The following is a 17,216-nucleotide window of genomic DNA, read 5'->3' on the forward strand; positions in this document are numbered from 1 at the left end:
GCTGACTATCATCTTGTGTACGGTACTCCCCACCATGCAATTACATTGAACAAACGCAAGTTAAAAGCATTAAAAGTCACAGAGAGACTATTTCTTTTAGCCTCCAACAAATAAAAAAATGTCGCCACTCTTGTTCTGTGCTTTATTCTGGGTCTGCACATGTGGTTGTAGTGTGATCCAGCAAGCCTTTTTGAATGTGTGCCCTTAAATGGAGAACTGAGTGGAAAATGGCAAAACGTTTTAAAGGTTTTTGTCTTAGTGGCTGTTGCCATAAATACAAAATCATCTATTTTTAAGACCAAATTCTTAAGCTGACTCATAAAATCTTAAAAAGTGCAGTCTGTTTCATAAACACATACAAGGTAAGCCACAACTGAAATAAAAGAATATCTCTAATATATCTCCATATCTTCTCACTAATATTGGACCATGAACATCACATTAAACTCAGGGCAATTTACAAGCATACAGGTACATGCATACCTGTCTGGAGAGGAATATGAATAAGACCAACCTGGTATTTTTGCATTTGGATTTGACAAAACGTTAATAGGAAAACTGCAACTTCAATAAATAGTCAAATGCTACTTAAGTATTAAACCAGTAACATTGCAAAATCATCAAACACAGCATGACTGTTAATTCAAGAAGAAAATACAACCTGTTTTTGCATTTTGCTGATAGCAACTTATTTATAGACTTGAAAAGAGAGTTTTTACATCATTACTTCTTCCACTCCTGTGATGCCTGGTGGTGAGTTCAAGAAGTTCAATTAAACACCTTAACGGCATATTAGCTGTTGCTGAATGCTGAGCATAACTTTGGGCATTTAGATCACAATAACATTGAATTTAATGTGATGAATAAAGTTGGAAAAGTTTGGAAATACTCTATGCTGCTCTCTTGATATAAACACAGTTTTTTTTAAACAGATCGTTCTTATTAATTTTAATGTGAATATAAACCAAGAGCCTTTTTATATCCAAGTCAACATGTCCGTGTTCTATGGTAAAATACTACCCAAACCGTTAGGTTTATTTGATAAACAAACAAAAATACTAGTATATTTTCATATGTGCCAATGTGTTGATCAAGGTATGATGGAAAACGTGTTTTGTAAAAAAAAATAAATAAATAAAAAAAAAAGGTCTTAAAAAATTATTCAGGTTTTCCCTTTTTCCCATGCAGCTTTAATTAAGAAACCAGAAAAGACTAAAATCAAACAGTCAGCATCTGCATGAGGGCAGACCTGCTGACATCATCCCACTGTGCCGACTGCATCATCCATTGCGTGCTCAGATATGCCAACGTGGCCGGATATTAGGCCAGTAAAGCAGTTGTACAGATGTTACTATGGCAACCAGTCCTCAAGTGTAGCCGATATCTTGCCCATTTTTTTTCACTTCTCCTCTTTTTGCCCTTCTTTTAGGTTAACTCCTGTTTGAAAAATCTGCAGAGAGACCTCAGCTGCACGAGAGGAACAAGATTTTAAGAGTTTTAGTTAGGCTGGGCAATTAATCAAAATTTTACTCACAATTACGATCTGGGTTTTCAACGATCATAAAAATGAGATGGTCCGATTATTTGCTCCGTTTACTCTTGTGCTGTTTTCATTGCAAAGCGAGCGCAACTTCCTCCCACAGTCTGAGCCGCTTTGGTTTTATTCAACTTGGGTTGCATAAACCTCTGAAGTTATGGGATGGACACACGGGAGGCGATGTCACTCCTTCTCCATCATTTTCTATGGAACTTGGGGGATGAGGCGGATATCTTTGCCCTTCTCCAGCCAAGAGACAGGCAACATTCGTGCATGTGAAACATTGCGCTCGTTCACATAGACGTGCACACAGGGGCTTGCTTGTGACACGACACGAGAAAATAGAAAAATGTTCAATTTTGTGAGTTGAGACTAAATAATCCACCAGCTCCCAGAGACAAAGAGAGACAACAAACGTTATAAACAAACAGAATTTTTTTTTCTCGCCACAGACCAGTGCTCAAGTTAACACAGTAAACAACCTGGGATTTAAGAAACTCATCAACACTTTGGAAAAACTTATCACTGCCATCTTGTCACCATTTTAGTGGAGAGTCTCTCCCTGCCCTGTGTGATGAGTGTGGTGAGGGTGTTGTGAAGGACGTGGCTACAGTCCAATGTTTCGCCACCGCTACGGACCTGCTGTCAAGCCGCACCATAGATCTGTTTATGACGCGAATTTCAACGTGAAAACGAAATGTCCAGACTAATTTTTTTCAGATCACACTGGGCAGAACATAGCTGCTGGTCTGAGACAAACAATAGTGGGAAACCTGGGTGGAAAGAAACTAGTCTGTATTACGACAGCCATAAGATCTCAATTTCAATCAAAACAGTCGTGATAATCATTTTTACCATAATCGAGCAGCCCTAAGTTTTGGCTTAAATTTCTCAAAAAAGAAAGTCATGCATAAGTTTAGATGCAAAACAAAAGGCTGATCATTTGTCTTTTGGAAGGTCTGTTAAATATAGCTTTGGTCTATCGGACAAAAAGAAAAGAAAAACAACAGCCCTATCAGACTTTTAACTTTAAAATTAACTGACAAAGATAAGTTGAGAAGAAATTGTGTTATAGAGTAAGAAAAGCAGACTAAAGCTATGAGACTGCGTCCACATTCGTCATGTGACCCTCTAGAAACTATGTTTGGAATTCCGAGCCAGTAGACAGAACAACACAGCAGGTCATGTGAGACAGAAAGGTACATACCCATGGGAGTCCATTGTGTTGGCAGCCCATATGTCTGTCCCCAGGATATCAAAGGAGCCATCCCTGTTTCCGTTCTGGACAGAACAAAAAAAAAAAAAGAAACGAAAACATACATATTTTCTTTTCAGTTAAACTACAAAGCAACATTTAATCTGTTACATACTCAACTTTTAGGATTTTACCAACATTACTGAACCGCCAGACTTGTGAATGTGAAAATATATTGGGCTCTACAGTTCCCACAATGCAAATGCCAAAATGCTCAGTTTGCAACAAAGATGTTCTTAAAATGTCTTGAAATATAAAAAAGACCCTTTTGAGATCTTTTTTTCCAGGATTGACAAAGTCTCCTTTTCGTACATTTCAAATGTAGATTTGTTTTTCCATTTATTTTCTTTTAAACAAAACTTGTAAATAGACAACAGGGTGGTAATCAACATGAGACAACAGACAAACTCAGACACAGATATTTCTGTACCTTGGCAGAACCTTTGAACTGGTTGTTTCGGCCCTTGCTGCCAGAGCGGGAACCAGATCCAGGTCTGGATCCAGAGCTGGGCCTGGAACCTGTGCTCCCATTACTGCTGTGTTCCCACTCATCCTATGGAGTAGAGAGAAGGGAAGAAAATTTTTTTTTTATGTTAAAAAGATATTGTCAATCTTTTAAAAACTGGATGATCTACAGTCACTGAAAGCTGGCAGCAGCTGGGCCTCAGTGTGTCCTCAGGCTGACTGTGATCTCACTGAGGCTTGTGAATAGACAACACTAGGCTCTTTAGCTGGTTGAAACCTGTTTTTTGTTAGGAGAGGCTCCAGCTCCATTTCTTTTCTACTTTTACATTTGTTTTGTGTATATTTAATATGGAGTAGAAACAGAACATACAAGCAAAAGGGTTTTCATTAAAAACTCAGCTGATAAATACAACAATTCTGCTCACCGGTTGCTGAAAATATGTTTAAGTATCTAATAACTCCTCTTTTAGACAGGCTAGTTTGTCTTACTGATGGCTTTAGGCTGTTTTTAGTTGTTTCTAACTCAGATATTGGGCTTCCAGGAGTTAAATATCAATATGGAAAAAAGATAATAAAATAATCTCTGTAACCTAGTTTGTGCAGGAAAACATGAAATAATAGGAGAATAATTTATGCTTTTACTAACTTTGCAACCTACACACTTAAAAAGGGAGATGAACAAACCCTGATATTTAGCAGCCTAATTGATGGATAATTCATTTGGTATTATTCAGTTACTGGCTCAAACATCCCAGTATCCCATGATAGTCATTAGGATCATCATACCGCTGCAGCTGCATGCAAGCTGATGAGCTGTGAACTGCCCAAGGGTTTGCATTACCACTCTCTTCTTATCATACACATGAACAGCTGATGGTAAGACTAACTAGAACATACAGAAGACAAAGTAGAAAAACCTTATACTTAATGCACTGACACTCCAGTGACCAGAATGTCTGAAAAGAAGACAGTCAACATGGAGGTGGAAGCAGAATCAATGTTGAAAAGGTGGGTAAACGTCTTAAATTTTAATAAACTATTTTATTATCTTTGCACAGCTGTAATAGTTTTATAAAACGTGTTTATAATTCATACTGCACACTGACATAATGCCGTGTAACAGTTAGAATTACTCTGCAAATTTAAATACTGCTGCTGTACTGATAGTTTTTTCTTTCCTTTTTTTTGCTGTTGTTCTGTTGTAAATTGAGATTTTTCACATTTTCAGAAAAAATCCTTTGAAGACAAAAAAAAAATAATTGTAAGGAAAAATGAAGGTTTTAACAAACTGAGTTAAGGCCAGCCCAATGAGCTGGGCCTGACTGGGTGAAAAATAAAGGTAACTCTGAAGTGGGAGAAAAATCTATTAAATTTTCAAGGCATTTAAGCTACATATCTTATATATAGCTTATATCTTATATAAACTTATAAACACAGGACTGGAACTTGCTACAGTTAGGTCTCATCCCCAACACAATAAATATTTATCTGTTTACTTTGATATTTATTTGCATATTTATGACTGTTTTCTGCTTCTGGGTATTGAGCACAATAATAAAAGGATGAGATGTGGTCATTTGTTTATGATATAATTAGTTTAAAAATGATCAAATTCTGATTACTTTGAGTCCAAACAAATGAAATTCCTAGCTGTCATAATATATTTCATGTTTGATGTGCTGATATTTTCAGGACAGGTCCTGCTCTAATGACCTGTTAGTTGCAAAGACAAACTGGAGTTTAGCTCTGAGAGAACATGTGGATTTTTATAAAAATCATTAACTGAGATAAAAAAAAATGATAATAACAGAGTCCTGACATGCAGGCAAACATACTTACGGGTTTAGAGGAACCTCTCCCTTGTGATGACGTCCAGCTACCATCTCTCTTATCAATGCAGTCATCTGTCCACTGGAGGAGAGAAACATGGATACTCCATCATTTCTCAAGTTTTTTTTTTTTTTTTTTTTTAATAGCCTCAAAACATGTCTGAGACCTCATCGTCAAGCCTCTGGGATATTTATTTTAAATAGTAAATAGAATGCAATGCAATAAGTAAATCTGCTCCGACCTGTGGTACCTTGCCACCAATGTCCAGGTCCAAGTCTCCATCCGCCTTGTCTCCCAGAAGCCCTTGCACCTGGTACTCAAGCACATAGCTGTCGATGAAACGCTCCAACTCTTCTATCTCCTGTGAGCGCGTGCTTCCTGCCTCCGACGATGCAGACGCCACCGAAGAGTTTTCCATGGCAACCGTTGTCGTGATGGATGAAGGGGAAGGAGGTGGAGGACGGGGAAGGAGGGAGGAACGTGACCTGTGCAGACAGGAGGATAAAGATGGAGAGAGAAGAGTTGGTAAAAATCTTTCAAGTTTTGACCTAACAAGACAACATGTTTACATAAGACCCTTATCATCAAGACAATGATATAACAGTTTAAAAAGAACCAAAGTCCAAGAGCAGAAGGTAGATTAAACTCCTTATATTTCACTTCACAACCAAGTAGTCCTGCAATTAGCTGTCTTACAGTCCACTACAGGCAAAATGGCAAGTCTACTATTTGATTTAGTAGATTTAGTAGATTAACTAAAATTGACAATAATCTCTGGCTGCAACAAAAGCTCCTTCTCTCACCTTGGTCCCCTTTAAGTACACAACATTCAAAGAAGGCACATTCCCAAAATCAGCAAGCATCCATGTGTGCATCCCTTGCTTCCAACAAAGTGTCCAACAGTAAGAGTGTCCATGTGAAGGTTTTCCACTCAGAATAAAATAAAGCCCATCTTAAAAATAAACTCTCACTCATTTTGGCTAATTTCTCTGCCTTCTCACACTCCTTCCTGCATCCATTTCTCTGTATTTCTAGCTCTACCATGCCGTCTCTCTGTCTCTTTTTTCTGTCAGTGTTGTTTGTGATCACCTGACCCCTGGCCAACAGGGAAGCAGCTTCCTGCCTGTCTATTACAACTAAGCTCCTTTACATCATGGCTTGATCACCAGCCATGCAAAGAGGATTTATGGCTGGAGCACTGAGAATGGTATCTGCTGAGCCCTGGGGACTCGCTGGGGAACCCTGTGCATTTCCAGCCAACAAGTCAGCTACACGAGATCTAAAACCTTTGTTTTGATTCTGACTGCAGGACTATTTACGGTCCATCTACATCCTCAAAACTACATACAGCCGTTTCTTTTACACAAGTTGGATTGTACTCACTGCTACACTGTGTAACGTCTTATCAAACAGTACCCTGTAAAAAGTAAAAACACATTGTTTTTCCAACTGAGGGAACAAAATGAACTGTTTTACACTACATTTCAAGAACAGAAACACTGATAAATTTGTGTAAAATTTTTTTAAATTAGTTAGCAAGACCAAGAGGAAAACACTCCATCAGTGGATCAGACCTGAGGTTGAGCCACAGCACAGAAGCAGGTTAGCAAGACGAGTCTGTAACCTGAACCTGTCTTCTCCTCAAGGTCATTTCAGCACCTCAGATTCTTTCTACTCATCATTTTGTTGCTGCTTTGTCTTGTATAGATTAAGTAACGCATTAATCTTTTCACATTGTATAGCAGGTTAACACGTCCTACAGTAGTCTGACCTGGTGTCACTGGGAATATAATCCATAAAATAATCCATTTGTGTCAGTAGTACAGTGTAATCCATCCAAATATTAACACAGGGGCTATAATTAGCCTGGTGATTTGCAGGTACTATAGAAGGTTACAGAGGTCTCACATAAAATGCCTTTAGGATTTATTTATTTTTTAGTCCTGAAGGTGTTTTGAAGCAGAAGCAAGCATTTCTCTCTCTGATGCAATCGTGTTTTACACAGCTAAGCACTCCTCAATAACACAGCCAACTAATATTTGTATACTTCTGGAAAGTCATTACAAAGAGGAAGAAAATACCCATTTCATTATGACAGATGACCACAGTGCCAGCTGTAATATCTGGAAAATACTTATTTTATGTGAGAATGAGAACACCAACAAAATATCTATCAACACAACATGATCTTAACTTTAAGTAATGTCATGCATTTGATGCTCGACTAATCAGTTTGCTTCCAAAGCCAGCAGCGAAGTTAATCATGATGGGTTTTTATCCTACAAGACAAAAGGAGGAGCATCATGCCAGCCAGCTCGACTTGCTGATCAACTCTTAGCCAACAAAACCATTTTACCCTTGCTGTACAGTGAAGGAAAATGATGGCCAAAAGGATTTAGCAATATTTGCATCCTGTCTAGACACTATAAGTATTTTGATGGACTGCTGTCCTGAGTCACATGACTTTTAACCAGCTCATTTTAGTGTGTGTTCAGACTACTCTGAACCTATCTCATCTTTGTTTGCAAGTTGAAGTTTTTACTTAATCCTGTTGTGATGATCCTGATTATATGAATGGGTTGAAAATTGGGCTGGGCGATTAATCGATAAAATCGATAAATCGAATTTTCCATTTCTGGAGATTTATTTTTATGAAAATCTGGATTTTTTTCCATAGTTAGCTAGCAGCAAACTTAGCCCTCCCTACACACCAGAACGGTGTTTGTCTGACAGATTTTCAGTGAAGTGACCCTTCACTCATGCCTGGGATTTAGGTGTGCGTATAACTGCAGTGAGAAATGCTGCACTCTACGAGATGCAGAAGTCAACTTTAGCCCACAAACTCTAGTTAAGAGACAACCTTCATCAGGGGAATTATTTCTGCAGTGGATCCAGATAGAAAGAGATCACGGATGCATATTTCTATGTAAGATGATGTCGTTTATATGGTGGAAAAGCTATGACATTATATGCTTTACTTTTGCTATTTTTGTTTATATAAACAAATAAATGTTTTTAATAAGTTTATTTATGTTTTGTAAAAGAAAAGAAAAAAAATCGATTAAAATTGGATTTGGTTACAAAAAAATCAGAGATTTTATTTTTAGGCCATATCGACCAGCCCTACTTGAATACAATATTAATATGGAAATGCAGGCCAAGTAGCTTGTCCTCCATTTTAAACTTTTAATGATTCACTTATGGGTGAACACCTGCCTGTCTTATTTAAGCTGAGGTAGGATGGACACTGGCAGCTCAGCTTACAAAAACAGACCTTACCCAGTCATGTAATCCAACTCACTTTCCAGATCTCCAGTTTTTAATCTGATGTAATCTGTTATGTTGTGCAGAATCTTACATAATTAACCATAAAGTCTATTTTACAATTAGATCAATTAATGCTGAAGAAATGCCATAACTGTGAAGTTATGGCATTTGTGTTATAGTAATTCCAGCACAGCTTGAATGAATGGGGTTGCTTAGATAATAGTTGTCCTAAATTAAACGTTAGGGTGATGGATGGATGTTGGTAGTGGATGCATCCCAGTTAGTTGTCCTAGTGTTCTCCTTGACACACGGTATAGAGTTGCAGCCGGGAGGGAAACAGCTGTCAATAGTTATTGATCCTTATGTAAGTTCCATTAGTACAACAGGCCTCCAGCTTTCTATCTTTTGTCTGGGTATCTCTACATTTTATTAACTGTGCCTTTATGTGCCAACTGTAAAGTCCCAACAAATCACTGCATCTGTTCAAACAACTTAAAGTAAACAATAGATCAGCAATGATCATAGAACTGGCCTCTCGTCTGTGAAACAGGATTCAAAGTCCAGTCTATCCTGCAGTGCTTCACAACAAATCACTTTAAATCTGCAGCTTCTGTTAAGTTCTTACTAAATCCCCCTAGGTTCTTTTTAATGGTTTTAAGTTGTCTGGTGACTACATTCACTTTGCTTTCAGAGTCTAAGTAAATAAACAACCATGAAATCAATGTTCTTCCAACGTAGAAGGAACAAGTTTCCAGTCTAAAACCAGTTTGACCTTTGTCAACAAGTCATAGTATCAAAGTATCATCATTTATGTAGTGTGCAGGAGAGAGGAGATTAAAACAAGAATATGGTTTAACCCAAACATAAATAAGTTTTGTGTACACAACATGGGAAAATAAGTAGATAGAAGGACTGCAGGCTAGAGGCATATGCAGTCATCTAAAGAGAAAAAATGACTCTGCAAGGTCATGAACACAAAGAACACCACGAGGGATCTCAGATTTACCAAACACTCACCTCATCTTCCTAATGTGCACATTTTAAGATAATACTATTGGCTCTTGAATAACAAATTATCAACATAATTCAGTAATAATCTCTTAGTCAAACAAAACTAAAACCCAAATTTGAATCCAAAAGCAATTCTAAGTATGTTTAGAAAAAGAAAAGTGCTGCAAGTCCAAATAAAGTGCAATTCTGAAAGTGGAGGACTCTTTATTTTATGCAAAAGTTAAGAAAAACAACCAGAAGTTGAACATTTAAAATATAAAAGCTAAAATTTTAGCTGAAAATATTCATTATCAAACTAGTTTTCTTTTTTGTGAACTGATTGTTGCTTCCCTAGAAGGTTAATAAAAAAAAGTGCACTTAAAAAAAAACTAAGAAATCAGTCAGAAAGACAGAGTTCATGTGTGATGATGCAGTCTGTTGCTGTGGCGAATGAATTACCATGTGTGCTGTCTATGGTTTGATGAGTTTGTGCCATTGATTCGTGACACATGCCCTTCTTTCTCTTAAAACTACAAATATTTCAGTCTCCTCTGCCACAATGCTCTAACTCCTCCCCTCCTCTTTCCTGTCTCCACCCTTTAACTCTCCCTCCTTCATCTCTGCCAGCTGTTCCAACAAAGAGCTGCCTGCCATCCTCCAGCCACACTTACAGCCTCACTGCTGCTGTGTTGCATAAGAACTTACAGGATGCAACATAAGCAGACATCAAATGTTTTTGATCCTTTACAAGAACATGCTGTTCAAGAAACATAATTTAATCTAAACTGTAATTATGAATGTTCTAATAACTTGCTGTTTGTCAGATAAAACAGAGTGAGTTAACTGACTTATCCTACTGTACAGTTCATCTAATTTACTAATACATCTTCTCAACTAAATACATGTTTTAATAAGTTTGTTATGCTTTAGAGGTGTGAACAGATAATACACTTTACTTTCTTTAAAACATATTTTTTATTTACTGGTTTTTCCAAATATGTATTTTATCTATTTTCACATAACGATACAGTAGATCATTTCTAAACTTAATAATTATACACTTTAGACCAAGAAAAAAGTTTGTTTTGGTCCGGTTATTATATACTCCACACGTAGCTTCAACCTCGAGAATGAGACAAAAGTTATTGCTTCTCACGGAGTATGTAACAGGCTTTACCTGGTAGGCAGGGTAAAAGTTAGATAGTACTAGTTGCGTCAGTTATGTGAAAGCATGATGTCATAGCAGCCCCATGGCTACCTCAAATTATAATGAAGAGAAGTGTGACGCAGAAACAAACAACAAGAATGGTGGACATCCCACAGTTTGTGTTCTTTCTTCTTGGCATGTGGCTTTAAACCATAAAAAAAATTTAAAAAAATAAAAATCAAGCCCCACCCTTTAGAGTCTGCTTGATATAGGATGGCTCAGGCCAGACATTTCGGCACCCTTCCCAGTTTTTGACTGTGGAAATGCAAAAAAAAAAAGGGACTTTTAATACAGGAAGTCACATTAGACAGGATTAGGTTTACTTTGAGCCACTGAGTAAATGAAAGATGAGATTCAGACATCTACAAGTCCCACACAGCTTTGTGAGACCAGTTTTATAACCAGTTACCAACCCTGAACACATCATTGCCAAAATCTTTCTGGATGCGGCACTAACTGTGTGCACTGAGGTCCTGAGATATCTCTCTGATGCTACAGTGCAGGCCAGCACAAGGCCAGCACTGAAATGCAACGTAGCCTGTGCTGCAGTCGATCAAGCTGAAGACCGCCTCGGGCTCAGCTCCATTCAGACAGATGCTAAACTAGCCAGACATCCACAGCATGGCACCAGACAACACACTGTTTCTTTGTCTGAGGGGCAGAGACATAGAAACCCATCATTTTGCATCTTCCCTGTAAAATTAATTCATTGGTACAATCAGATATTTACCAACATATCATTTCCTTGACAACTATCTCAAACTGCATAATGGGGAAAAAATGACAAAGCAGTAAAACACACTCAAAAATCAAATCCAAAACAATCTTTATATGTGTATAACTGTGGCATCGTCTAAGAGAACTAACATGCAAGTCAGTTTAACACAACAGCTTACATGTAAAATGATCAAAGGGAAAGTTAGAAGCCCGAGTGTGCTTCTCTCTCACAAAACATGACACATGTGGAAACGGTTCATTCAAATGTGTTGCTGCTCAAAGGCACAAGTTAGTCACAATTAAAATATTCATAGTTGAGCAGCTTCAGAATATTTCAGAAAGAAAGAAAGCAAAGAGATGTTTCCTTTTAACACAAAAAATATATATTAGTGAATTTTAAAGTCTTCTCAAAAGTTGAGAAATTATGCTTGGCCGTTAATTGAGAAAGTCTACACAGTTTATATATCCCCAGGCCTGCTGAATGACATGTATAAAAACATAAAAATGACACTAAGTTATAGATTTTCATGTCATTAACTTGTTTTCATCTGTAAAGACTTTTTTATGGATGTTTATCCAATAATGAACAGAAACAGAATTCTGAACACAGTGTAATCCATCTGTGGTTTAATTCATTTGATATCACCAAACAACAAACAGTAAGAACCATGATCCTTAAATAAAAACAGAAAAGAACATATGACCTGGTCATCACAGTGGGAGTCTGAGTTAATGTTCTCACCCCATGCAGTGAGAGCTGATAATTCACATAATCTGGTCGTCTCCTGACTGCCCAGCTTAACAAACACAACATTTTGAAGTAGTAGTTACTAAGTGCGATCATGCAACTGGCAAACTTATTATAGTAGATCTACTGCATGTGTACAAATAGGATGGAGAAACCACAAATCTGTTCAATATAAAGTGTTTTGAAATCATAAAATTTGGCTAAACCAGGACAGAACACATCAAAGACCTTTCCATTTTGATTTTAGTTTCACTGCAGATGCAAACGGTCCATCATAAAGTTAAATGTTTTAGCTCTTTCACAAAAATATGCTGCCCTAGATTCCATATTACATGAGCCAAGTCAAGCTTAAGCTGTGAACACTGAATCTGGTTTGTTTGTTTTTGTTATTTTTTTAACTCGATGGGTGAAAAGTTTAGCTCCACTTTTAGCAACTGATTCTGATTTTTAGATTAGGGTAACCTCTCCACTTCTGCTTCATGAATAAAATTATTTTTAGCAACAGTCCATTATACATTTTCAACCTATAAATAAACTAAAAGCTTAATTTAATTTCTTACTTTACTTCAAGGCTGCAGATCAGCCAACACAAATTAATTACAAATATTTCTTTATTGTAATTTTCGTGCATGTTTCAGGACAACTACAGCGGAAATTTAATGCTGTTTGCAATTGTCTCTCGGGCAGTATATCTGCAAAATACTTAAACAGAGGAAGAAGAAACTTTCTTGAGGGTGGAGCAACAGGTGACAATATTCTAAACACCTGCATTTACAGAAACACTAATACTGCAGATAAAATTAATGATTGATACAACTAAACTGGAAAATATGCATTTATTTAACCAACAATACAAACCAGTTTCATAGGAGTGTGCTGTAGAGGTGGTTTTTCCATTTATGCCAACAAGCTGTTATCACAAAACATATGAATGTGTACAGAGTTAGCTGAATGACCTGGATCCAGGGGAACAGACCAGTAACAGATAGACTGCAAATGCCACACGGGAGGTAAAGGGGATGTGTGAATATGTGTGTACATTTATAACAATAGCCCCATTGTTTCCCTTTGTCCCAGTAATGACCTAATAGGCGAGGATTGGGCATGTGCAGAACTGTGGAGCAGTTGAGACTTTATCCCCACAACTATACTTTGTTCAGATCCATGCACAGAGTAATGGCAAACAATTAGAGTGTGTAAAGCTGCTCACTGGCTTCCCATGCACTGAGGTGATGCAGCAGAAGGACCTCAAAGCTAAAAAAAAAAAGTGAAAAGAGGGATAACAAAGGTTAACCTGCAATATAATTCTGACGATTATTGTTCAGCCCCTTAGCACATGGCATTATGATAAAACAAGCAGCAGCATGCCATCCAAAGCTTAGCGATGTAAACTCTACAACTAAAACATTAACCACAAAATAACTCTGCATTCCTGCGTCACGTAAAAGCCTCCAGTCTCAGCTGTAAGCCACCTCCTGATCTCTCTCCTCTTATGAAGCTGCTGTATGTTTTTCTGTATCATCATCCATGTAATCTCTCCTCCTTTCTCTTTTCCCACTCACTCATCCATGCAACACATGCAGCGTAATGAGCAGCAGTTCCCACTGATGAGGCTAAATCTCTGCAACACAGTGTGACTCAATGTGTTCCAGTTTTCTGCAGACTACTCCCACTCTCTTCATCATGAGCTCGCTTGCCCAGAACATTCCTCAGAATGCATTCCACATGCATACAACCAGCTGTGATTCAAAACCTTAAAAGCTACCTGTTGTTGCTGCTGGTACACGGGGAGTTGTGTACCTGCAGCGACAGCAGCAATTTCGTGTGCTGGGACTGCAGATCACAGGGGTGATGACAATGCACTGACACTAGCTAAAAGGTCTGAATGAGGCTCCAGTTCAGGTCAAATTTACACATCAGCAAAACTATTTTTTTTTCTGTTCCTAAGAGCAATCTATGCAGCTGACATGTACTTACAAAGACTGATAAAAACGCGATATTTTAACTAAGGATGGACATATATGCTGAACATTTCCAGACTTCAACAATACTTGGAACAACACAGATCTACAGATCTATCAGAAAAGTGCCTTACCCTGAGTTATTTACATGTTGGCAATGTTATGATTAAGGTTCACTTACCAACCCTAACATTTACTGCTTACGCAACAACGAAGTCCCTGAATTAAAAACAAAACAAAAAAAAAAAAAAACTAAACAAAAAAACAAAACAAAACTACCAATGCCAAGTGTCTGCAGATTCATAGAAGAGGGCCATAAGCTGATGCAAGTTCATTTAAGCCACATAGTTGTCATGTTAGCAAAACTTGATCAGGATCAGTTAAATAGCTATTTCCAAAAAAAATAAATAAAAAATTGGAAAAAAATATAATACATAATTGACATTCTTTTTTGCATGTCTGTAACTTGTAAATGCTGCATTAATTGTTTGAGTTTTACCTTTGTTGTTGTGAATATCCCTATGAAATCTTGGTTTTGAAATAACACATTGACTTACTGCACTGGCTGAACCAGACCTACTGCTTTAAAGACTAGTAAATTAGCACACATCTGCATTTGAGGTGCCACAGTTCAACAATATGAGGCAAAACTGTCAAGCTGTTTTACTCTATATCTAGCTAAAGTTAGTCTACTTGGTGAAGCGAACAGATGCAAAAGTGTGCACCTAGCTAAGCACCAGAGTAATGTGGTAATGTAAGCAAGTAAAAGACATCTTTTACTCAAAAGATTATGCTTTTAGCTAAGACTTTTCAGCTCTCCAATAAAAATGTTGTCAAACATAAAATGTGTGACAAATTCTGAAGAGGGGGTACACTATCTTGTGACTTTTAGCCACATGCAAACTCTTTTATGCAAATCCTTTTATCTCACTAAAGTCACTCTGATCATATCAGTCCTCAAGCAGCAATAATCTTAGGAATGGTATGGACAAACTACACTTGAGTAGCCTACAACTTAACAGCCAGGTCTTCTAAGAACATATTATACAGCTGGAAAGGTTTATTACCAAATAATGTCTGACTAATGACAGATGATTTACTGATTCTTAAAGAAGATGGGTAAGATTAATGACAAAATACAGACCACATCACAATAACTTAGCCCATGGCATGCTTTGGTATTATTATGCAAACAAGCTACTAAATCTAATAAACCTCTTCAGCTGTTTCAGATTTAAAATGTTATATCAAATACTGTTAAAGATATGTCACATATCTGTAAGAAGTGGCACTGATCTCCCTGCGTCTTGCTACAGCAGCAGCAGCTGTGATCCACTCTTTGTTGTAAGGGTCAGCAGCTGAGACAGTCTGCTCATCTGCAGAAAGCTCAGCTACTTTGCAAGGCAATCTGACATCTAACATTTCAATAGTCCATTCTAATCATTGCTGTAATGCAAGTGCAGAGTAGGAAATTATTTTGATGATCCATCTTTACATCAGCTACAGGTTTCTCTATTTTGCAAGTATAACCACGCCCATGTTGCACGGGAAGCTAGCACCGTATATGCCCATTAGCTAAGCAGTGCATCCTTGCAGGAAATTAATGGTCGAACCCTCTTGCACCAGTGTGTCCCCTGTCACGGTAACAAAAGCCACATCTGGAGGCGCCTCCACGCCCTGGTGTGTCTGCCCGCCTATCACCGGTAACAATGGTGACGCAATACTTGCGGCTAACCAGCCTGCTAACATTTAGCGATTAAGTACAACTGTCAACAACAGGCCACAATTAACGTATTAAAACAATTCTGTCAGCAGTGAAACGTCAACAGGTCTGCCAGTGTCGGTCAAAGCATAATCTGCTCTCATACTGATAGTGCTCGCGGTACATACAACACATCTTATAAAACTGTTAAGTGGTTTAAACGGTTAGAGAACTCCAACAGAAAGACGCCTTTGACCGGCTTATAATAAGATAAATCCTTACCCAAAGTGAGATTCTGACTATGGAGAACCCGGGATCACCCCCTGAGATCAAATCCGCCGCGTCATGTGTGTGTTTGTCAAAAAAACAAAAAGAAAGGAAAAGAGGATTAGCTATCTGTGGTAACTCCGACGTCCCACTCTGAGGAAAACGGGAATGCAGGAATGTGACGTGCAGTCCGGTCTGCTAGCCGCGTTGACACGTGCACCTAAGAGTAAAGCACTATGGGAAGTTGAGTTCTGACATGCTACTCCTATCAGGTAAATAAATAAATAAATAAATAAAAATTTAATTCCTGCTCGTTTTATTAAAGATTCACTACAAGTTGTAATGTCATTTGTATGAGACTTATAAGGAGACATATGACCCTTTAGTATTAATAAATTATAGTAAATTGTAAGATTAAATTAAATTGTGAGATTAAATTTTGAGATTAAAAAATAAAATTCATTTCAGTTGAAACAGACTACAAAATATAGAACTCCAACAGTAGGCCTACACAATTTGAAAACAAATATTGTTGGATTGATGCCTTTAAAAAAAAAGACATTTTGGAAAAAAGGAACCCCTAACATTAGCAAATCATGAAGCTGTTTACTCTCTTATATTTGAACAAGCTTTATTTGATACTCTTTTATCTACAATTTGAATTTGAATTTGAATGGGGCAAACCTGGTTATAATATGACAATGAAATGTTAAATTTGGCTTTTTTTTCTGAAGTTTCTAAAATATCAAATATTAACTGGTGCATTTTACGTCTTTTTTCATTTTCTAGCTGATTACAATAGCAACAACTATTACAGATTTTATTTTTTCTTTATGATTAATCTAATGTTGATCTTTGATAAGGTTGATTAAAATAACAGTGAGAATATTTCTTACATGACTTTGTTTACTTCCCCAAACAATCGGTCCATCTTGGCAGAGTAAGATGTGTTACTGCAAATTAGTTCATGTAGTTTAATAGCCAGACACAGTGAGCACTTGGCAAATCTGAGCTGTGAATAGTCTTTTTGAGTCAGCATGAGTATTTCTTATTTCTCACAGAGTTATTTTATATCTCCTAATTTCCTAAACCTTAATTCATTTTATTAAAGTACAGAACTCCATCAAGCAAATTATACTGTAAAAGATAATTTAACATTTTAAATATGTCAACTCCAAACGTAAATCACAGTTGAATGCAGCCTAAGACCCCTCTTGGGGAAATTATGACCCCATGTGGAAAATTGGGAAAATGCAGTTAAGGAACTCAC

At 37.3% G+C, this 17,216-nt stretch overlaps 1 protein-coding gene across 2 annotated transcripts in view; it reads right to left on the minus strand.

Moving 5' to 3' along the window:
* ctif (CBP80/20-dependent translation initiation factor) overlaps nt 1–16,123 on the minus strand; it is a 50,484-nt gene extending 34,361 nt beyond the window's left edge. For both annotated transcript variants that reach the window (XM_041969861.1, XM_041969860.1), the window contains exons 1-5: nt 15,962–16,123; nt 5,329–5,572; nt 5,097–5,168; nt 3,223–3,345; nt 2,745–2,818 (exon numbers count right to left, since the gene is read on the minus strand). In XM_041969861.1, coding sequence (XP_041825795.1) covers nt 2,745–2,818; nt 3,223–3,345; nt 5,097–5,168; nt 5,329–5,505 — 446 coding nt within the window. In that variant the 5' untranslated portion in view covers nt 5,506–5,572; nt 15,962–16,123. The remainder of the gene's footprint in view (nt 1–2,744; nt 2,819–3,222; nt 3,346–5,096; nt 5,169–5,328; nt 5,573–15,961) is intronic.
* Nucleotides 16,124–17,216: the final 1,093 nt, after the last annotated feature.

The sequence above is a fragment of the Melanotaenia boesemani genome, chromosome 19, assembly GCF_017639745.1.
Source record: "Melanotaenia boesemani isolate fMelBoe1 chromosome 19, fMelBoe1.pri, whole genome shotgun sequence".
Taxonomy (NCBI): domain Eukaryota; kingdom Metazoa; phylum Chordata; class Actinopteri; order Atheriniformes; family Melanotaeniidae; genus Melanotaenia; species Melanotaenia boesemani.